We start from the raw sequence: 22,429 nt of genomic DNA, 5'->3' as shown, positions 1-22,429 counted from the left end.
AGCCCCTCCCGTGTGCCAGCCGGTGCACCGCAATGCTCAGACCCCCAAACGCCCACCCTATGACGAGAGGAGCAAGAAGGAAGAAGAAATGACCCCCTCGTGGGGCGGCCCCAGGGGTTCCCCCTGCCTCTTCCTCCAGCCACAAGGATCATGCCAGAAGCCAAAACCACGCTCCGAAGAAAGCGCTGGAGGCTGTGTGTGGATCGCTCGGGGCCGTTTCTGGGAACCGTGTCAACAAAAACTTTCACGCTATGTGCCTGGAACAGTTTGGCTCTCACCAGGAGCAGGAAGGATTTTTTCAAATTTCAAAGCCTGTGTTTTAGGAAGTCAAGAGGTCTTAGGAAAATGGCAAGCCACCTGGGAACTCTGAGGCAGCATGCCGGGGGACGAGGGACGGGGCCCGAAGTTTCCTAGAGACAGAAAGCAACTGGACTGACGCCCGGTCAGCCTGAATGACAAACACCGCAGAATCGCAAATGCGGGAGGACAGGGGAGGTCAAAGGACACAAGCCTCGCCTTCACGGAGGGCAGAGAATTCTGGAAGAAACTACACCCAGACAAAGGGGAGGGGAGCTGGGCCCAGGCCCTGGGTGTGTGAGTCCTGGTCCGAGGGAGGCAGAAGAGAGGCAGAGGGGGCATTTCCCAACTCCCGCCACGAGGCCAGCACCCCTGACGCCAAACCAGAGACAGGAGAATGAGGACCACGGGCCAGTCTCCCCCCCGGACACGGCAGACACAAACATCCTCGACAAAACAGGAACACGCCGCACAGCCACCACGTACGCCAAGAGCGCACACCACGACCACGCGTGGAGGGCTGGCTCAGCCTCCGCACACCATCACATCGATGGACAGAGGGCAGGAACCACAGGATCATGTCGGCAGACCCAGAAGAGGCACGTGACAAAATCCAACACCCTCTTGATGAAGATTCTCCACAAACTGACCAGAGGGGACTTCATCAACTCGATGGAGAACATCCACAAAAGGCCGACAGCTGCCAGCCCACTTGCTGGCGAGAACCGTGCTCTCCCGCTGCCGCCAGGGACGAGACAAGGCCGTCCCCACCCCCAACAGCATACGGCAGGTCCGAGAAGAGGTACACAGACGGGGAGGGAGACGCCAGACTGTCTTTGTTCGAGGATGACATGCTCATCTACGTAGAAAACCCAAAACAATCAACAAAAAAACCTGGAACTAACAGCAATTACAGCAAGGTTGCAGGATCAAGGTACGATCGTATGTTAACATACAAAATGCAAAGGTCAACTGCTCTCCACAAAGCAGCGAGGAACAAGCGGAACTGAGATTAGAAAGACAACACTGTGCATATCAGCACCAAAAACAAGAAAACACTTACGCATAAATCTAACAAAGTACGCACAAGATCTATTTGAGGAAAACGGCAAAACCCTGATGAACAAAATCAAAGAATACATAAGTACAGTCATGCGTCGCTTAACGACAGGGATAGGTTCTGAGAAACGGGCCGGTAGGTGACTTCGTTGTCGTGGGAACATCACAGGGTGTACTTGCGCCAGGCTAGATGGCGCAGCCCACAGGACGCCCGGGCTCTGAGGTGCTAATCTCACGGGACCAGCGTCCTATATGCAGCCCGTTGGAGAGATTCCACGTTCACGGGCAGGAGGACTCAACGTTGTCAAGACGTCAGTTCTTCCCAACTTGATCTATGGATTCAACGCACCCCAATCGAACCCCAGCAAGTCACCTTGGGGACATCGACGACCTGACTCTCAAGTTCACACGGAGAGGCCAGAGCCGCAGAGCAGCCAATGCCACGTCGGAGGGGAAGGACAACGTCAGAGGATTGACGCCACCGACTCGAAGACTTCCTGTGCAGCTGCAGGAGCCGAGGCAGCGTGCGGGCGGCGAAAGGACAGACAGACAGGCCAAGGGAACAGAATAGAGCCAGAAAGAGACCCACACAGACGCCGCCAACTCATCTCTGACAAAGGAGCAAAGGCAATTCAACGAAGAAAAGCGGCCTGTGCGAGAAGTGGCATGGAGCCGCTGGACACCCACACGCAGAGAAACGACGCCAGACACGGACCTTCCGTCCTTCCCAGAGATGAGCTCAAAACAGACCGCGGACCTAAATGTAAGACGCAAGCAAGACGAGGCCTGTAAGCACCCGTAGGAGTAAATCCAGGTGACCTTAGGTATGGCAATGATTTCCAGACACAACGCCAAGAGCACGATCCGTGAGAGGGCAACGGCTTGGGGTGTTCGCACCCCCAGTCCGCTTCCAGCCCATGGAAGCCCATGGAAGAGGTTCTGTGACCTCTTCCGTCTCCCTCACAGACAGGGAACGCTGGTTCTCACTCAACATCACCACCCCACGGGGCGCCCTGCTCCAGGCTGCTGACAGCGGAGACGGAGACAAGTGACCAGCTGCAGGAAGTCTTTGGGAGGGAGCAGCAACAGGATAGAACATTAGGACCAGGCGGAATCAAAACGACTTTGGCCTCAACCACTGGGTGTGTGGCGGGAACGAGCGGAGATGGGACAAGAAAAGCATGGTAGGGACACACTCTGTGATGCCCCAGCAGAGGACAAGTGGACAGAGACTGCACAGCAGCTGTGTGTCCACAGGCAACAGAGAAAACCCGGGTAGACAGATTAACGGAATCGTCCCGAGCACGGAAATGCATTTCAAGACATGGACGCAGACGCCCTGGGCAGAGAGGGAACAGAGGCCTCAGGAGCCATGGCGTCAAGAGGCCGGGCTGAGCGATGCAGACCGAGGGCCAAGGGGAGGCCGGCAGCTGAGACAGCCCATGGAGCGTACTGCCCCAATCCAACATTTGCCAGGAAAAAGGACTCGTTGGCGGGGTCACACGCTGCTGGGAAGGCAAGCAAGAGAACCACGCCACTCAGCCAACAAGGGGACAGGGAAAAGACCGTGTCACCCCAACCACATTGCCTAGCCTCACACCATCTCTGCACAGGTGTATGACACCAAAGGAGGGGCTACGCCTAAACAGCCCCAGGGGCCCCCAAGACCTCGGTGGGGACCAGGGACACATGGTGGCTGAGTAACCTTGTGCAGCCGAGGGCTGAGAAAGAAACGGCACACGTGCCACCTCTGTTCTCCGAGCGTAGGGCAGCAGCTGCATGCCTCCCCAAGGCGGCCCCGAGAAAGGACAACGAGGGTGGCCAAGAAAGCGTGGAAAAGAAACACGGGCGAGGGGACTTCAGGGCGCGCAGAGCTGCCCATCCCAGGGACTCCTGGAGGGAGCCAAGCGGGCCTCCTGCCGCAACACCGTGGGTGGCTCGGCACTGCCAGGCCATACAGGCGCTAGGACGGGCGGCGAGGGCAGCCCGGGGGGAGAGGAGGACGGCGGGTCAGGGGAGGAAGCACAGAGGACTCGGGCTGGACCGTTAGCCGCGGGCATGGAGCGATGGCACTCACTGTGTATTCTGCATGCTTTTTTCCATACCATTTCATCCACTTCCTGAACTCTCGGTCCATGGTCTGCAAGGGAATGAAATCGGACAAGCCGTCAGACACCTGGGACTGCCAGGAGGACAAAGGAGGGCCCCTCAACATACCTGGGTGGTCTGTCTGCAGCTCCCTGTGGCCCCCCCCCCCGCCTCACCACCCTTCCGCTCTATGGAATCGGATAAGCTGGGACTGCTGGCTTGCCACCCCCCGGCACAACCCCTTTGAGAGCAGGCACGGGATGGCACTGGGGGGCCCAGGGGAGGGCAGACTGTGGGGCCTGAAAAGGTTCCCGACTTCAAGGGAACTCGAGTCCACCAGACGCCCGAACCCCAGGCTCCGCGGGGACGAGACCCTGCTCAGCCACATCCACCCCCCAAACCCTGCTATCCCCACTCAGGCAGACACTGGCGCAACGGGGACCCAGCTGACCCAATGGTGCGTGTGGAGAAGGCAGGCCTGCCCTGAGGGAACGAGGCTGCAGCCCTTCGTGGGCAGCACCAAGAGGGATGCAGCCGGGACGGCCTCTGGAAACACATGGAGAGGGGCCCAAATGTGCATGGGGACCAGGGAGCCTCGGAGCACCCACCCCGGACCGTCCTTCCTTCTCGATGTCCCCACACACACCTCCCCCTGGCCCCGGGGGCCACGCCAACAAAGGTCTGAAAGAAAAGAGACACAAACGCAAACACAGGCCCGCACCCAAGACCCGCTCACCTCTGCGTACTTGGCTGGGATGTCAGCTTTCTCGACGCCATAATGATGTTTGCAGTTGGTGGCAGCGGCGACCTGCAGTACGACCTGGCCCACTCCTGCAGAGAGGGGGAGATGGGCTGTCAGAGCTGTGGCACAGTGACAAGGGCACGGACTACCTGGGGGGCAGGGACACCCACACCACAGCCGCGCCCCGCCACCACGGTCACCAGGCTGAGGCCATGGGGTCTCCACGAAGGTGCACCAGCACTCTCCGAGGTCGCTGGGCCTACTCAGATGACCCAGGCCATGAGCTGAGCCCCCCGAGGGGACAGCTGTCTCAGTTACATTTCATCATCAGCAGACACCACACCAGGGCTCCTGCAACTGGAATCCATTTTTGGTCTCCGGGCCCTGCTCGGCATTCTCTGTCCAGACACAGACCAGGCTCCATGTGACCCTCTCAGCCCAGGAAGGCTCCCTCCATCCCACATCCCCCCACAGCACCACTGCAGCGCACCACGGCTGAGCACGGCCAAAGGCACCTGAGCATGCCCGTCCGCCGCCGCTCAGCATCGCCTGGGCTCTGACGCGGGCTGCAGAGGTGGCAGGAGAGCCCCGGCAGCCAGAAACGGGGTCTCCGGACATGCTGCCTGGTGGTGTCAGCGCAGCCAGTGAGCAGGCCAATACTCCCACACGCCCAGTGGGTTGGGTCCCAGGCAGGAGGCTGTGGCACCAGCGTGTCCACGCCACCCCCCCTCTAATTCAGCCTCACGCCCGCCAGGGCAGCTCTGCACTTCAACCAGCTCTCAGAGCCCTGACCTCCCTGCTAAACAGGAGGTGTGCAAACCACCACCACACACGCCACTCAGAGACACGGTGTGGACAGCGAGGCCACAGCGAGAGGCCGTGCGACCACTGCAGGGCACAGGAGAGAAGGGCAGGAGCTGTGCGCAGAGGACAGCACCGCTCAAAACGCACACCTTCCAACACACAGACGCGCGGACAGCCGTCAAGATGACGGACCTGCACTGCACGCTCAGGAAAACATGGACTGCGCAGTCGGTTAAGCCTAACGCAGTGACGGCTCCACCCAGGAAGGCATCAGTGTCCCTGTCCACAGGGCCTGGCTTCCAGCGCTGAGGCCGGGCCTGGCTAACACAGGACTTCCGAGTCCCTAAGCGTGAGGGTCTCATGGCAAAACAAGGTCACGTTGGGGCAGCAGATACCCCAGAGGAGGGCTGTGCATGGGCTCCCGATGGAGTGGTCAACGGTCCGACAGGCGGCCACACCATCGGCTGTCACCTCGACCATGTCCATCAGGAGCCCAGCAGCCCAAGTGCTCACTCAGTGGACAGTTTCCCATGGGGACCAGGACGTCCCGTCACAAAGAGGCAGAGCGCTGGTCGGGGCGGGGCAGTGTGGGCAAGGTGGGCAGGGCAGGTCCCTCATGTCATGGGGGCCGCCTCTACCCAGAGCCAGGAGCACGCCCCAGGAACAGGAGTGCGTCTTGCAACGAGAGGAGGGGCGGGAGAAGGGGGCCTTCGGGAGCACAGAGAACCGGGCCTCCCCGCTGAGCAGAGCTGAGCGGCCGCAGGGAGGGGCGGGCCAGGAGCTCGGCGTGAGGGCTGCCAGCACCAGGCGGCGGGGCGCGGGCCTGGCTGCCGCTGCAGGTTCTGGCAATGAGCCCCGGGGGGCCCGCGGGCCTGGCTCACAGGCTGGCTGAGCAGCAGCAGCAGCAGCGGGGGCAGTGTGGACCCCGGGTTTCCGGGCACGGGAAGGAGGGGCTTGCTTCAGGGCCTGTTGCGCGGGAGCTACTTCCTCTCCACGCGAGGCCGGGTCTGGGGGAGGGGAGGGGAGGGCCGGGGAGTCCCGCCCTCAGCTACCAGGCCCTGCAACCAGACGGGGCGGCCCCACCGCGGAAGCGCAGGCCTGGAGGGCAGGGTCCACCACACTCACCGCTGCCCAGGTCCACGAATAGGTCGTCCTCAGTCATCTTGATCTCATCGATCATCTGCGCCACCAGGTCGAAGGAGGTCTCGCCGTACACCTCCGGGGAAAAGGGCTCGTAGTTGTTGAGCTTCTCGGGGTCAGTCACCGAGTGGTTGTACACCTGCTGCAGCAGGTGACGCAGGAGCCCGTTGGACGGCCGCGTGTTCAGCTTCATGGGCTGCGTGGTCCCCTTCCACTAGGACAGCAGAGAGCCCGGACGCGTCACACATGCGGCCAGCCACCCAGAGACCGTCCCACCCAACGCGTCTTACTGCTGCCTCCTGGGAAGGAAAGTGCGTGCACGCGTGCGTGTGCTGTGTGTGTGCACTGCATGTGTATAGATACACACGTGAATATGCACACATGTGTGCGAATGTGCACATGTATATAAGCACATACATGTGTGCACATGTGGGTGGGTGTGCATATGTGTGCGCATGCGTGTGTACATGCGTGTGCATGCACAGCTCCTCCCAGTTCTCCTCTGCAGCCGGGGAGGGAGACTGCCAGGGCCTGCTCGAGCCCTTAGTAGACAGGGCGGCTCCCCAGCCCCAAACCCTACTTCCAGTCAAAGCAAAGAGAGTTGGTCCTGGGAAGCCACCGGGCATCTGTGCCGGCGCCCTGCCCGGGCCCCCGCACGGGCCGCTGCCTCCCTAGATCACAGGGCCTGTTAGCCTCGTTGTCTGCAGAACCCTGGCCTCAGATGGCGGCCTTGGCCTGAAAATCTCCTCGGGAGAAGAGACCGGCCAAGAGCAGGGCCGGAGCCAGCCCCCCGCAGCTCTGATGTTGGGCCCACAGCTGCGACCCCACCTGCCTCAGGGGCCACAGCCGGCCCCTCACCCACTTGCACACGCCGGCCCGAGTAAGGAGTCACCCCGTGCCTGACACTCGCCGGCCCTCCCTGGGCCATCCCGGGCTCCCAGTAGGGGTCCCAGTCCTGGGGCGTCCCTGAGAACAGTGCTAACCCCTCAGGGCCCAGCCTCAAGGAAGGTACCCCGAGGCTTGCTCTCAGCCCTTCACGGGCTCAGACCGTCTAAGACGCAGCTCACCAACATCGCCACACCCCCTCAGATTCACGGCCACGGCACTTCAGCCCCCTGCAGCCCTGTGACAGGGCCTGGGACAGCTGCTGGGGGCTTTCTCAGCCAAGGGAGGCACAGCCCAGGACAGGCCACCATTGTGCAGGAGGCTGGAGACGACACAGGTCAGCCCCAGGGCCTCAGGCCTGGCCTCCTGCTGGGGACAAAACCGATGGGACACTCCGAGCAGAGGTGGACAGGTGGGAGCCACACAGCTGACACCCAGGGGTTCTCTGGGAGCTCCAGGCCCTCGCACAGGAGGGCCCTAACACACTCAACCAAGTGTCACCTTCCCCACCCGCCGCTGAGGAAGGCGAGGGGCCTGCCTGAGAGCCGGCCCACTCCAGGGACCCGCGCTGTCCAAGAGGGGAGCCCTCACACCCTCACACCAGTGGCAGCGGGCCCTCTGTGGGGAACGGTCTTCCCAGCTGCCCTGCCCTCGCTGTTCTCTGCATGCCAAGGCCTGTCCGGGCATGAGCAGAGCCCCAGGCCTCCCATGCCCAGAGTGCCCCAAGGGGGCCGGCTGGAGGTGAGAGAAGCCCCCGGAAGGCTAGGCCACGGCACACACGGGAGAAGGGAGACAATGACACAGGACACACCTGCTGAGAACAGACCCCCTCGGTCCTGGCAGCAGCTCCCTGGACACCCCACACTAGCGGCCAGCAGTGCCCCACCCACGCCACACACTGAACCCCAGGGCGCTCTGTGGGCCGGCATGCCAGGGCCATCTGGAGGGGTCCAGAGGCACGTCATTAAAACTGCCAGGTGACGGGACGGGAGCAGGGTTGCGAATCACAACACAGGGGTCCCAGCCAAGGAGATGGGCCTGAGGGGAGGGCAAAGGCCACCTACCAGCTGGTGGATGCTGTCGATGGCCCGGTTGTACTTGTCACAGAGCCTCTGCATGCTTTCAAAGCTGAAAAAGGCAAGGGAGAGGCGCTGGTCACTGCCGAGCTCAGAACAAGCCTCGCGGGCAGCACGAGGGACAGCCCCCGGTGAGTGGGCAGGGGGCACAGGGCACTGAGGAGAGCCACGTGGGGGCCACGAGGCGGCAACCTGTGCTTCGAGGGCTCAGGTCACACAGAGGTCACAGGCGTGCCCTGCAGGCGCTGGTGGAGAAGAGGGGCCTCACAGCCATTCACACGGCACGGCAGGCGGTGTGCAGGCAGGTGGCGGGCACAGGGTCCTCCCTTCCCCATGGGGACGACTTCCACCCTCAGCCCTCCCTTGGCCGGCCGGGAGGGTCACCGCAGGCCGAAAGGGATCCCCGGCCTGATGGACCGCAGAGGACGATGCCCAACAGCCAGACCCTGCAGAAGGCAGGGCAGCACCCCTCCGCGCAGCATCGCTGTCACTAACGTGCCAGAAGTCCCTGCGCTTCCACGGAGGTGAGCGGGGCATGGCAGACTGCAGACTGCGGGGCAGAGAGCTGCTGGGAGTTTCTAAGAAAACTAGATTCTCCCGAACACGATCAGTTTGATTTTAGGTGTTCCTTTTCAGTGCAATCCCCTACCTTGGGGGGAAGGGTGATTCTGCCCCCCAGGGGACACTGGGCCATGTCTGGGGACATCTGTGGTTGTCACACTGGGGGTGCTTCTGGCATCAAGTGGATGGGGCAGGGATGCTGCTCACCCCCCACCGCACCCAGGACGGCCCCCCAGAGAGGGAGCTGGGCCCTGACATCCACAGTGCCGAGCAGGGACCCCGCACCAAGTGTGTGTGCTGTACAGAAGGCAGCGTCACTCAGGGGCTCTCTCTACGCCACCTGCACGCACAGCAACAAGGACGCTTCCTCCCCGCATGAGACACCAGGAGCCTGGGAGATGCTCAGCAACACCAGCTGAATAATGGGCTCCTCCACACACAGGGAGATGGGGACTGATAGCTGCTTCACGGGGTCCCTGAGCTCCCAAACCCACCAGCCCCTCTCCCCAGCTGCACCTTTGCTGTCCACCCGTCCCTCACCCTTGGCCCTAGAGAGTGTAGGTGCCCTTCCGTTTCTAACAGAAGTAACCGGACCCCAGTGAGACCAGCGCCCACGTGACACCTCCACACCTCCCTTGAATGGCAGCTGCAGTTGAAAAAGCTAGAGTTCGAGAGCAGGAAAGAGCAGAGGCCACGGAAGCCTGATGCATTCTCAGAGAACGAATGGCAACAAATAGATAACACACGAGAACGCCCCACCTTGAGAGAGTGCCGGTGTGAGGACAGCGGAAACCCCCAGGGGTGACGCGGGGGTGCGACGGGGCTCAGGCCGTCTCCCCAGTGGAGCGGTGGGCCAGGCAGGGTCCCAAGGAGCACAGGACCGTGCGTCGGCTCCAGGCCCAGCGCTAACACCCCGAGCCCAGTGTCTGAGTGCCACTCTGTCCCTGTCTGGCCCTGGTCTCCAAATTTGCAAAGCAAAAGGATGAAGTAAACGCCAGGCCCGAGATCTCCGGCTCACGCGTCCTCACACGGCCCTCAGGGAAGAGCAAGTGCTCCATCGTGCGGTTTGATTTCACGTATTCCAGATTTCACAGCTCTCCTCCGACCTCGCAACTGGGACCCGCTCCCGCCTGACGGGCCCTGGAGGAGACTCCCTCCCGCAAGGTGAGCAGACGTGGGCTCGGGGCCTGGCCCCACACCCTGGCCAACAGGCTGAGCGTGGACCTCTGGGCTGGCCCTGCCGTCACCTTGCTTAAGAGAGAAACAAGGATCTCCCACCACGTGCCTGACCCCAAACTCGCACAGGCCTCCCACTGACCTCTCCAGCCTCTATATCCTTCCGGTCTTTTCCAAGCCGACTGAATATTGAGGAACGAACATCAAACCCCTACCTGCAAGCATTGTAGGAAAAGCATCTCTACACACCCCGGCCTCCAGGCCAGGCACACGGCAACCATTCTGTCATTAAGGCCTCACTGGCCGCGGGACTAATGCCCAAGGGACTAATGCTCAGCACCCACGCACCCTCTCCCTGGGCAAGAGGGGTCTCGCTCAGGTCCCCAGCACACATCAGTACTGACGATGAGCCCGCGCCACCTGACATCGGTGGGGGAGCCACCTGACACTCCAGGGGTCCGAGTGCTCCAGAGACGAGTGAGCACCGGTCCCTTCTTTTTAAAACATTGGGTGCCGCTTAGTTAGCAGAAAGGAGGGCAGTAGGTGAGGGGACAGGGCCAGGGGCTGACTGAGGCTGGAGATGCTGACCCGCAGCCCAAGAAGTCCTCCCAACACAGAAGTGAACCCGGAGATCCAGTCAAGGGCGCCGGGGGCCGGGGCCTGTGGTGGCTGCAGGGGCCTCTGGGCTGTGTTCTTCTCAAGAGCGAGCTACTTAAGCCCACAGACGACACAGTCCCTCAGGGAAGACTGCCGGGCCGACGTGGAGCCTGCCAAGAGCTAAAACAGGCACGAGTGTGGAATGTCGTCCTTCCTCCTCAAAGAAAAACAAAAAGTTCCAGGCAGGCATTCCAGAGGCGGCCTCGCCCTCCTCCACCCACAGGACTCTCCTCTAAGATCCAGGATGTGCCTGCAGGAAACGGCCAGAAGCAGCCAAGGGGCTGGGCACCCGGTTACTGACCAAACCCGAGAGAGGCCTAGACGAGGCTGGCCAGAGCCCGGCACTCGGCAGGCCAGCCCAGCGGCGCGGCTGCCGGCAGGAACGCGGGCTGCTGGCAGTCTCGGCCGCGAAGACAGCGACGACTAGCTGGAGGTAATTCACACATGCCAATTCCAGTTTCCGCAGTGTGGCGTTTCCAATTACGTCCTCACTCTGACAGCCTCCGCCAATATTTGATAAACATTTCCTACCAAAATAACTTCGCGGAGGCTACAGCCAACTCTAAAAGGAAATTTCAGATCAGCTTGCACCATCGAAGAAGAACTAATTTGAGGCTCTGTCCCTACAAAGCGCCGGCTGGCCCCAGTGGAGGAGCAGCCTGGGCAGAGTCTCACTCACCTTTTGGTGTCGTAGTCGATTAAAACATAGTTCTCCATGGCAAGCTTGAGATCTGGGATTTCTTCACACACCCATCTGAAACATAAGAGCAGAGACAGCGGCGAGGACGTTATTAACACTCTATTTTTTAACTCTCAACTTCCCTAAACACCGTTTACTCCCAAATATAAAAACAAAACATCCTCACGACTCAACTCAAAACATGAAAGAGAGAAGGGAGGCAGGACTTCAAAGCAAATGCTGGAAAGCTGACGCCGCGGTAGCGAATCACAGACTTTACGCAGCTTCAAGTTCACACAGCGCTGGCTACTGGGAGCGAAATTGGTTTACACGTTTCAGGGTCTAGGAAACCCATCGGCTCAAATGAGCGAGTGTGAGCAGCAACGTGCGGGCCAGAGGTCAAAGGGGACTCTCACTCGAAGAATTAACTAATCCCAAGACCAACGACGGGGCTTCCTCAATGAACACACTGCAGGAAACGAGGAGGGCAACCGACAGATGAAGACACAGGAAAACGCGTCCCCCCAAGCCCAGGGGCGGCGCTCACTGGATCCTGACACGACCCCGAAAACCTCATGAGGGGGCGTCATCGCTCCGACCTCACAGAACGAAAAGCAGACAAGAGACACGGTGACAAACAGCACGAACGGATCCGCAAGCTTCGATGAGCTGGCCGAACTCCTTCCTCGGAGGGCTGGCCCAAGGCGAGGGGGCACACCAGGCAAGCGCCGTCCCCAGGAAGCGCTTCACCCCCTCGTCAACACCCGCCCATGGAGCAGCCGCCTGGCCCAGGGGCCCCACGGCGAGTGCCACCAATGGCTGAGAAGAAACAACACTCGTCCTTCTCAGTTTCTTGAGGTCACGTGACCCCGACGCCAAACCAGAGAAAGACCAAGCCTCGTAAGACAAAGTCGTCGCCCCAAACACACAGACCCCAGGGACCCCTCAGAGGTCCAGGCCCCCACCCCGCGAGACCTGTCCAAACTCAGCCACCAGGTTCCAGCTGGGGAGCACCTGCCTCCAGGTGGCATCTCCCTCACGCTCCCTCAGACCCCAGGGTCCCGGAGTGGCTGTGCCGTGATGCGTCAGGGCGTTCTCCACCCTGGCACACAGCGCACGCACCTCTTCTCCCAGCGCTTCTCGATGGCCAGTTCTCCGTGGCTCCGTCCGGAGACCCGACGGTACCGAAACCACGACCCTGCAGCCAACAGCAAAGTGGCGGCGCCATACCCAGCACTCCCAGAACAGCAGGCACAGGCGGGGACACTGCGGTCCCCACTTCCCCTCCACACCGCGCCGGAGGTCCTGGCCAGCGCCACGGGGCACGGAAAACGAAGGAACGCCATGAAGACCAGACAGGAAGAAGCCGAGAGTCTCAACTCGCAGAACACGACTCAAGACGTCGATGACCCTGAGGAGTTTACAGAGAAGCTACCAGAATCTGCGTGACCGCAGCAAGGCCGCAGGACACAAGGTCAACGTGCAAAAATTACTCTGTTTATACATACTCCCAACAAAGAACTCAAAAGAGAAACTTTTTAAATGCCACTCAAAGTAGCATTAAAATATCAACACTCAGGGACAATTTTAGCGAAAGATTTCTATGCTGAAAACTATAAAACATTGCTGAGAAAAGCTAAAAACTTTTCATATTATATTTAATTAAAGATTAACTTGTATTAAAGAAAAAGAAAAAAGAAAAGAAAGAAATGTACTATGTTCATGGAATGGAAGACCCAATGTTCTTAAACCCCGTCAAACTGCGCTGGAAACGCGGGGTGACTGCCAGCCGGCTTTTTTGGAGAAACAGACAAGCTGATTCTAAAAGTGACGCGCAAAGGCGGAGAACCTAGAAGGCCAAAAGGATCTTCACAAAGACACCGTGGGGAGAGTCACACGACCTGGTTTTGAGACCTGCTGTAAACCGACAGTAACCAGGAGGGTGTGGCGTTGGCGCAGAGAGACAGACAGATCGACGGTACAGAACAGACTCCAGAGAGAGGCCAACATGTCCACAACTGACTTTTCACCAAAGCACCACAGCAGGATGGGGAAAACAGACTCTACAACACAGGAAGCAGGAACAACTGAACGTCGGCTGGAAAAAAAATGAACCTTAACCCCCGTAAACGTAAACCCCCATTTGACATAAACAAAAATTAATTCACAGTTGATCTTAATCCTGAACGTAAAAGCTAAACCCACTGAGCTTCCTGGGGAAAACAAGAGAACAGGTTTGTGACTCGGGCAGGCAAAGATTTCCTGGATGGGACCCAGACGGCTGACCATCCAAGAACGAGCTGACAAGCTGGAAACTCGCACTCATCCAGGTGCCCTGAAAACCGCACGGAGCCACAGCCAGGCAGGACGGCGCCCCACTCGGCACTCACCGCCAGAACGCGCCGCGCCACCAATTCCCACAGCTCGGTGAGGAGAAGACAAACAAGCCCACCTCAGAAAGACAGCAAAACCGTCTCCGGGGAAAGGAACTCGAGCTCCTCGGAGAAGCGGCTCATTCTAAGGCTGGGACGCAGGAGAGTCCAGATGACTGGCGAGCACTGTGTGGCTCCAGAAAGTGAGGGTGTGCTCAGAACAGGCAGGGGCAAGCCAGAGGGACTCGGCACAGACTGAGAGCCCCCACGGCCAGCAGGGGGACGATCTGAGTAACAAAGCGAACGACGGTGAGGCTGGGCTCCAGCGCACCAGGTGAAACACACACCTACGAAGGAAACGCTCCTCCCGACAGCAGAGTCCCAACTAGCGGCCATGCGGAGAACGAGGGCGATGGATGATCTCCTCGGGAGGCCCCAGAACTGGGCGCTGCGGGTCACACTCCCTCTGGATGCTGAAACCGGGGGCACGAGTCCAAGGAGAAATGCAATGTGCATTGTGTCCAAGTATTTCCTCAAAATATTTACTGATTAAAAAGGAGGAAACAGTAACTTTCCCTTGGAGAAACGTGGCAGACACCATGTTAACCAGGGGACCAGGGTCAATGTCACACACGGTAAGACACATGGAACCCATGTGCCCTCGCTGTGCGGGAGCTGGTATCAGGAACAGATACCCTTGGTCCAATGCTTTTCCTGCACCCATTTCTTCTCATTCAGAAGCAGACCACAGACTCGACATCATTTCATCCACTTTATTCCGCATGCCTCTATAAAAGCTAAGGACTTTTTTTTTTAAAGAAGAAGATTAGCCCTGAGCTAACTGCTGCCAACCTTCCTCTTTTCTCTGAGGAAGACTGGCCCTGAGCTCACATCCGTGCCCATCCTCCTCTACTTTATATGTGGGACGCCTGCCACAGCATGGCTCGATGAGCAGTGCCATGTCCGCACCCAGGATCAGAACCAGCGAACTCAGGCCACCGAAGTGGAACGTGCGCACTTAACTGCTGCACCACTGGACCGGCCCCCAAAGTTAAGGACTTTTAACATAACGACAATGCCACCGTCACACCTAGGAAAACATCAGGCACAGTCAGGAACATCTCAAATCCACACAGGGTCATCATCTCAACGGCGAGAGACCGACGCCAGCTGTCACCGCTTCTCTGCAAAATTGGGGCGAAGGTCCTAGACAATTCAATCAGGTCAAGAAAAAGAAACAAAATCACAAAGACCGGAAAGAAAGAAGTGAAACCGCCCCTACTTCTGGGTGATACAAGTATTTCCACAGCGAGTCCCAGGAAATCCACAGAGCTACTACCGGCATCAGTGAGTTCAGCACAAGGTCAGGGTTAACACACGAACATCAAGCGTGTGTTTCTTGACGAGCAGCAGGCAATTGGAAAATAAGATTTAACACGCAATCCCATTTACAGTAGTGCCAAAAGCATTAAGTATGTCGGAGTAAATCTAACCAAAGACCCCCGTGGAGCGGCAGAGCGTGGCTACAAGCAATGCTGGCGGACCTAAACTCGGGGGCAGGGGCCCACGGTCACGGACTGCAAGACTCAGTGTGGACGGCAAAGCTCTCCGGAATGACCCATGAGCCAACGCCATCGGAATGACCCATGAGCCAACGCCATTGCTCACAAGTTACGCAAAAACCCACGAGCTGATTCTAAAATGCATACGGAGATGCAAAGGAGGTGGAGCAACCAAAGCGGTGTTTAGAGGGGAGCCAAGGTGGGGGACGTCTTCTGCCCAGGCCCAGAGCTTACGACAAGGCGCCCGCGACACGGGCTTTGTACTGGCCAAAGGACAGACACGGACCACTGGACCCGAACAGAGGCCAGAAATAGGCCAACTCGTATGCTGTCAGGTGATTGCTCACAAAGATGACAAAGAAATTCCACAGAGAAGGGACAGTCTCACCAACAAATGGTGCTGGAACCACCGGACATCCACATGTAAAGCAGTGAACTTGAACATCACCTCGCACCCCACGTTAAAATCCACTCACAATGGATGAAAGGGCGTAAAGGTAAAGCCTGAAGTATAAAACTTCTAGAAAACGTAGGAGAAAATCTTTGTGACTTCGGGCCAGGCATATATTTCTTAGGATGCAAAAAAACAAAAACTATAAAAGAAAGAAAAAGTCGGTCAGTTGGACTTTTATCAAAATTTAAAACATCTGCTCCTCGAAAGCCACTGTTAAGAACGCGAAGCCACCGACTGGAGAAAACACGTGCGCACACACACCTGAGACAGGCCGGCGCCCGCAACACAGAAAGAACGCCCACCATTCAAAACCAAAGGACTGATTTTTAAAATGGGCAAAAGAAGATGGACACCATTAGCCATGAGGAAACTGCACATTCAAACCACAATGAGACACCACCACACGGCTCAAAATAGAACAGGAAAAAACCAAACCAACGCCATCCCCATCACCCGCCGTGCGGACGCTCCCGCACCGCCGTGGGGGCGCAGCGTGGGGCCGCCTTCGCAAACTTTGGGGCAGTTCCCCTGAGAAATAGCTGCCACACACCCAGAGATTTACCCAAAGCAAAGGAAGGGTGTCCGCACAAACCCCCTGTGAACGTTTACAGCAGCCTCGCTCATAAGCGCCAAAGTCGAAACCCACCCAGACACGCCCATCAGCCGTGGTCCACCCACAGCAGAACACACCTCGGTGACAGAAAGGAAAACTACTCCCCCACCCCACAGGGTGAATCTCAAGACGTGTGCCGAGTGAAGGAAATCAGGCAAAAAAAAAGGGAAAAAGCACATACTGTGCAAGTCCATGTAGGCAAAATTCTAGAAAATGCCAAGACACCCCAGTGGTGGACAGAGGACCAGGGGCTGCCTGGAGACGGGAGTGGAGAGAGACGGACTCCAGAGGACGGAGGAAGGGAGGGGGCGATGGAGGTACTGTCACTGCGCCTGCCTTGCGTGGACGTGTGGATCCCACACCGGTCACGCTGGGATGTGCTGCCCCTTGCCCTCCAGTTGTACCTCAACTGCATGTGTGAAAACACCAACACGTGACTGAGGAAAGCGGACGGAGGGACAGACGGAACTGAGGGGCCATGGGCTGGGGACCGTCAGCCTGGACGACGGCTTCAAGGGCTCCTTCCACCCTCCATCCACCTCCGCGTGTGACAGAAATTCTCCATTCTAAGACGATGACAGACAGGACTAACTGAGGGAAGGGAGCAGCTCTGCCAACGAGCAGGACTCATCCGCGGGGACGAGACGGAAGAAGGAAGCTGTTCTGAGGCCCAGAAGATGAGGCTTGGGCCTGCGGATCGCCAGCCACTGCCAGCGCGGGAGAGGCCCAGGCCAACAGGAGACTCCAGGCCCAGGGCTGGCTCCCCAGCTGCCACACCAGTCCCGACACCCACGCTGCAGGGCCAGACCCCGCTTCGCAGACGGGAGACAGAGGACCGCCCACTGGAGCACGCACTCTGGGGCGCGGACGCGAGCGCAGGCGGCCGGCGCAGGGCCCTTCATCTCAGCCACGACGCTCCCACTCCCAACAGCAGTTCTTTAACCTACACGAGCAAGCGACCCGACAACACTGCTGAGTGGGTTCAGGCCCAGCCAATGAGATTCACACAAATTCTGTCTCCTGACCCCCAAACGACCTGGCAGGGAGGCACAGCTCAGCCTGAAGAGCAAACCAACAGGCTCAGGGAGCCCTGGGTATGGTCCCTGCAACCAGGCGGCAGGACGAGGACTCACATCACGGAGGGGCCCACGTCCTGACTCTTTCACAAGGTACCACCGCCGGGCCCTGCCACCGGCCGCTGCAGCTCCTTGAGGACAGCATGGTGTGTGGCCCTGGCAGTGGCTACGCAGTTGGGGATTTTAAGGGACAGAGCAAGAGGCCAGGGCCACACACACACACACGCACACACACACGCACACACATGGCTTTACTGCGGGTGATGAAGAAGCTCGGCGTTTCCGACCATGGAATATCTAAAGCCCTGAAGCTGGGAGAAGTCCACACAGCGGCCATGGTGGCCCCCGTGCTCGTTCCAGGCCCTTGAGTCCAGCACAGGCAGAAAGCCCACGAGAAACCGAGGGCGGGCGGCCTCCCTCCTGGCCCCTGTCAGGGTCGCCAGCCCACACGCCCTGCGCCCTTCTCTGCACACTCACGGAACGGGCCGCAGACGGGCGCCGGGGCCCAGCAGCGGGGGCTGAATCAGCAACAAACCCAACGGGAAGAGAGAAGGAAACACGGGGAGAGGGGAGGAGGGGAAGCGGGGAGGGGTCCCCCGACACCCTGCCGGCCCAGGGTTTCCACCCCCTTCCACGGGAAGCCGAGGCTCAGGGAAACACCAAGACCCGGCGCAAGTCACACCCAGACGACCTGCACTCCTCCCACCAAGTGGTAGCAGCTTCCCCAGTCTTCTCGGGATGCGGACGCGGATCACGAGAGGAGCAGGGCAGAGCGGGATGAAAGCGGGACCCTAAGCCCGAGTCCCTGAGAGAGCAGGGGGGTGGCCCTGGATCCTCGGGCCCCTGCACAGGAGGGCTGGGGGCTGCTAGGAACTCAGGAAGGTTAGCCCCCTCGAGGCGCGCCCCCACGACCCCCCCCCCCACAGGCCCAGCCCAGCAGGCTCGCACGCGCACTCACCGGATGGTCTCGATGATCTCGTGAGCAGCATCGTGGTGCTTGTCCTGAAAGACAAGGGCACAGGGTTGAGAGCAGCCCAGCGGTCCCTCCACCCTCCGGTGATGGCGGGTCAGCGGTCCCGGGCGCAGGGACCAGAGGAGGCAGTCGCAGCAGCCCCTGGCCTCCCCATCTCTTCACTCCCCACTCCCCACACAGGCAGGCCCTACCAGAGAGCCTGCCCATGGCACTGGGGTGCTGGCTGGGCCCCCTGCCCACGCAGGACGAGCTGGCCTCGGGGAGGGCCTGCGCCTGTGGCGTGCTCCTTCCCCAGCAGGCAGCAGGAAAGCGGCCTGGGATGGTGCCTCTGCCCGCCCCCTCGTCTCCCCAGCTTGCCCCCAGCCCCTGCTGACTCCTCACCCGCACCCCACCAGCCCGGACGCCACAGGCTTGGCTTTGAGCTACTGAACCACTCTGGCCCCCGCTTACCCTTCCCCATCTGTAAACGGGGAAACCAGTAACACGACCACACCACCGGGAGAGGCGTGTGGTGGTCCTGCCGCCCAGACGCAGACACCTCCCACCGCCACTGATCCTGCAGGGTGCCCGCCGTGCCCACCGCGGGGGGCTCGCCCTGGCTTCTTCCTCAAAGAGGGAGCTCAGGGGTCACTCCAGGCCTTTCACCAGGGTCTCGGCAGCCAGCCGACCCAAGACCTCACAGAAACCAGGGTGAGGTGCCTGGCGGCCTCTCTCTGCCTGCGTCCTTCTCGGAGGTGCCTTCCGCACCAGTGAAGGCTCATCCCCGGGGAGAGCAGGCTGGGTCACCGGAGAGGACGGGCTCGGAGCCAGCAGCGAGCAGTTCACGCCCAAAGATGCCAACAGCTGCTCTGTCGCAGTGACTGCGCCCCTCAGCCCAGCCCACACGTCCCCCGCTCCACAGGACAGCGACCGCAGGCAGAGACGCCTGGGGCCCGGCTGGCAACGCCCGGGAGGGCCTAGGACAGTGCCCCGCACGGTCCAGTGCTGAGTGACGGCATCCAAACGGCTCTTCAAGTACCCTGGAGTCCGAGGCCGCCTTCCTTTAGTGACAGCTCTGTCGAGACACAATCCATGCAGGATGGAGCACACCTGTCTCAGCACACAATTCGGTGGCTTTAGGACAGAGGTGTGCAACCATCACACTAATTCCAGAACATCCTCATCACCCCGTCCCCAACAGCAGTCGCTCCCCATCCCCACAAGCCCCTGACTACCACGAGCCCACCCTCTGTCTCTGTAGATGCGCCTGTTCTGGATATTTCATATAAATGGAATCACACACTACGTGGCCTTCTACGCCAACCCTTATTTTTCAAGGCAAAGGAAAAACCAACCTGTTAGTGTTCTTAATAATATCCTCCAGTTTACTCAGGATCAAGGCCCAAATATTACTGGGCCTCCTGTCATTGGAGAAGGTGGGGGGCGGGAGGGAGCGGACACGGGCCAGCGTAGGGGACAGCCTCGCAGGCCAGTGGTTCCCAACCTGGGGGCTCCTGAGCGGCAGTGCCAGCACCCCCTGCTCAGTCAGAAACTCCGGCTGGGGGCCCTGATGGGAACGAGTGGCCCCAACACCTTGTGGGAAGTGTCAGAAGGCACCAGGCCAGCTCTGCTGGGCAAGGGGGACAGCCTCAGCCCGAGTTCAAAAGGTCTGAGAGGAAAAACAGGAAGCGGCAAAAAGGAGAGGTGGCCGCAGGCAGCAGGCACAGGAGTCCCCGGCCCAGCACCCAGAACCCCTGGCTTCTTCGAGGGCGACATGGAGATGGCAGGCACCCTGGACCTCTGACACGGGGCCTGGGCTTTGCCCATGGGCTGTTCCAGCCTACACGACCCTCTCCAGGTCCTGGGAGGGTCATCTGGCTAACGTAACAGCACCCACCACAAATGGTCAGGAGGGAGGAGCCGGGCGACACCCCCAGGGAAACGCTAGTCTGCTCAATGCAGACACATCTGCAAACCTGCGCATCATCAAAGCCTGACTCCTCTGATCCGAGCATCAGAGGGACTGACGGGCCGCCTCCCGAGGCCCGACAAGGCCTCACGGCACCTCCCGATCATTTCTGCAAATCCACCACAAGGACAAGGAGATGGTGTGGTGACAACCAGAGTGTTTGTAAACAAGAAAGAAACCACAACTCCGTGGGGGCCGGCTCCGTGGCCAAGTGGTTAAGTTCATGTGCTCCAGCTTTGGCAGCCCAGGGTTTCACCGGTTCAGATCCTGGGCGTGGACATGGCACCGCTCGTCAGGCCACGCTGAGGCGACATCCCACATGCCACAACTAGAAGGACCCACAACTAAGATATACAACTATGTACTGGGGGGATTTGGGGAGAAAAAGCAATTAAAAAAAAGAAGATTGGCAACAGTTGTTAGCTCAGTTGCCAATCTATAAAAAAAAAAAAAAGAAACCACAACTCCTGAGGCTCCGACCGCTTGTCCAGGAGGCCAAACCAAGGAGCACCAACATGCACCCCCGACAGCACCGTCCTCAACACAGGTCTACTGCATGCACCGAGTTCAGGGCGCCGCAACTACCGAGCTCGCCCATGAGCTCAGCCGTCTACTCTCTAGGTCCACACCCGCCATCCGGCACCAGGCAGGTTCAAGGCCCAATGTCAACAGCAGCAGGTGGCTGGATCCACGGTGCTTGGGAGAGTGGGTGACACACTGGCGGTAATGTGACACCTCCACTGAGCTCAGACGGTGCCGATCCCTCCACGTACGTACGCAGCCAGCGGTCCTCCCGAGCACCAGCCCGTTTTGCAGATGGAGACACCTGTGCCAACCTGCCGCAGGTGCCACGGCTCCTGCGAGGCTGGGAACCAAGGTGGGAAGCGAGCCCAGGAGATGCCGCGGCGCCCCTGCCTGGAGGGCACGTGCCCACCCCTGGAGCAAGCCCTTCAAACTCCAGGGGAGAAAGCAGGGAAGTCGGGCTCTGTCACAATCAAACGTCTTTTATGCTTCAAAGAACATCATGGAGAAAGTGGAAAGAAAAACCTCAAAATGAGAGAAAAGTTTTGCAAATCGTCTATTTGGGAAAAGATCTGTATCTATTATACATGAAGAACTGTGACAACTCAATAACAAAAGGACAAATAAGCTCATTTAAACACGGGCAAAGGAACTGAACTGACAGTGATACAAAGAGAACATTCCAGTGGCCAATAGGGACATGGAAAGACGCTCGAGCTCCTGAGCCAGGAAGGATGCAAAGCGAAACCGCCAGGACAGCCAGAATCACGGATGGGGGGCCGGCCCCGTGGCCCAGTGGCTAAGTTCACGCTCCACTTCAGCGGCCCAGGGTTTCCCTGATTCGGATCCTGGTCATGGACATGGCACCGCTCATCAGGCCATGCCGAGGCGGCACGCCACATGCCACAACTAGAAGGACCTACAACTAGAATATACGACTATGTACTGGGGGGATTTGGGGAGAAAAAGGAAAAAAAAGAAGATTGGCAACAGATGTTAGCTCAGGGCCAATCTTGAAAAAGAAAAAGACGGACAATGACAAGGGTCAGCAAGGCTGTGGAGAAACGGGCACCTCTGGCCCCGCCTGGTGGGGATGTAGAAATGTGCGGCCACTGTGGAAACAGTCTGACGCTTCCTCAAACGGATAAACAGAGTTTCCGCACGACCCAGCAACTCCACCCCAGGTGTCCACCCAAAAGAAACGAGAACGTACGTCCACACACAAGCCTGTACGTGAATGTTCAAGCAGCACGATTCACAAGAGCCAAAAAGTGAGAACAATCCAAATATCCATCAACAGACGAATGGATAAGTAAATACAGCATATCCACAGGCTGGAGCACGACGCAGCCGTGAAGGGGAGCAAGGCCCTGACACAGCCACACGTGGATGGACCTGAACACACGATGCTCAGGGGGAGCAGCAGACACAGAAGGACACACAGTGTGTGACCCCATGGACGTGAAACGTCCAGAACAGGCAGATCCACAGACAGAGAGCGGGCTCGTGGGGCCAGAGGCTGAGAGGGGGTGGGGGTGACTGCTATGGGAGATAGGGTTTCTTTTGAGTGACGGAATGTTCTCAGATTGACAGTAGTGATGGTTGCACAATTCTGTGAATACACTACAAACCCGTGCACTGCACACTCTAAATGAGTTGTATGGTATGTGAATTAGAACTCGAAAAGGCTGTTAACAAGAACCCACAGGCATAAGTGTCGTCTATCATTTAAAGGCCCCACCCCA

The 22,429-nt window shown here is 59.0% G+C and overlaps 1 protein-coding gene across 10 annotated transcripts in view; it reads right to left on the bottom strand.

Annotated features, from left to right (window-relative positions):
• Positions 1-22,429, bottom strand: part of DOT1L (DOT1 like histone lysine methyltransferase) — a 66,870-nt gene that overhangs the window by 31,772 nt on the left and 12,669 nt on the right. For 3 of the 10 annotated variants that reach the window (XM_070622410.1, XM_070622412.1, XM_070622418.1), the window contains exons 2-7: positions 18,200-18,243; positions 11,165-11,239; positions 8,080-8,143; positions 6,116-6,344; positions 4,181-4,275; positions 3,434-3,496 (exon numbers count right to left, since the gene is read on the bottom strand). In XM_070622410.1, coding sequence (XP_070478511.1) covers positions 3,434-3,496; positions 4,181-4,275; positions 6,116-6,344; positions 8,080-8,143; positions 11,165-11,239; positions 18,200-18,243 — 570 coding nt within the window. Of the gene's footprint in view, positions 1-3,433; positions 3,497-4,180; positions 4,277-6,115; positions 6,345-8,079; positions 8,144-11,164; positions 11,240-18,199; positions 18,244-22,429 lie in introns of those variants that run through there. The other 7 variants (XM_070622411.1, XM_070622419.1, XM_070622413.1 and 4 more) reach the window with 4 other exon arrangements.

This window comes from Equus przewalskii, chromosome 6 (genome assembly GCF_037783145.1).
Source record: "Equus przewalskii isolate Varuska chromosome 6, EquPr2, whole genome shotgun sequence".
NCBI classification, from domain to species: Eukaryota; Metazoa; Chordata; class Mammalia; order Perissodactyla; family Equidae; genus Equus; species Equus przewalskii.
Note: the sequence above shows the minus strand (reverse complement) of the source record. Positions and strands in the feature narration are given on the sequence as shown.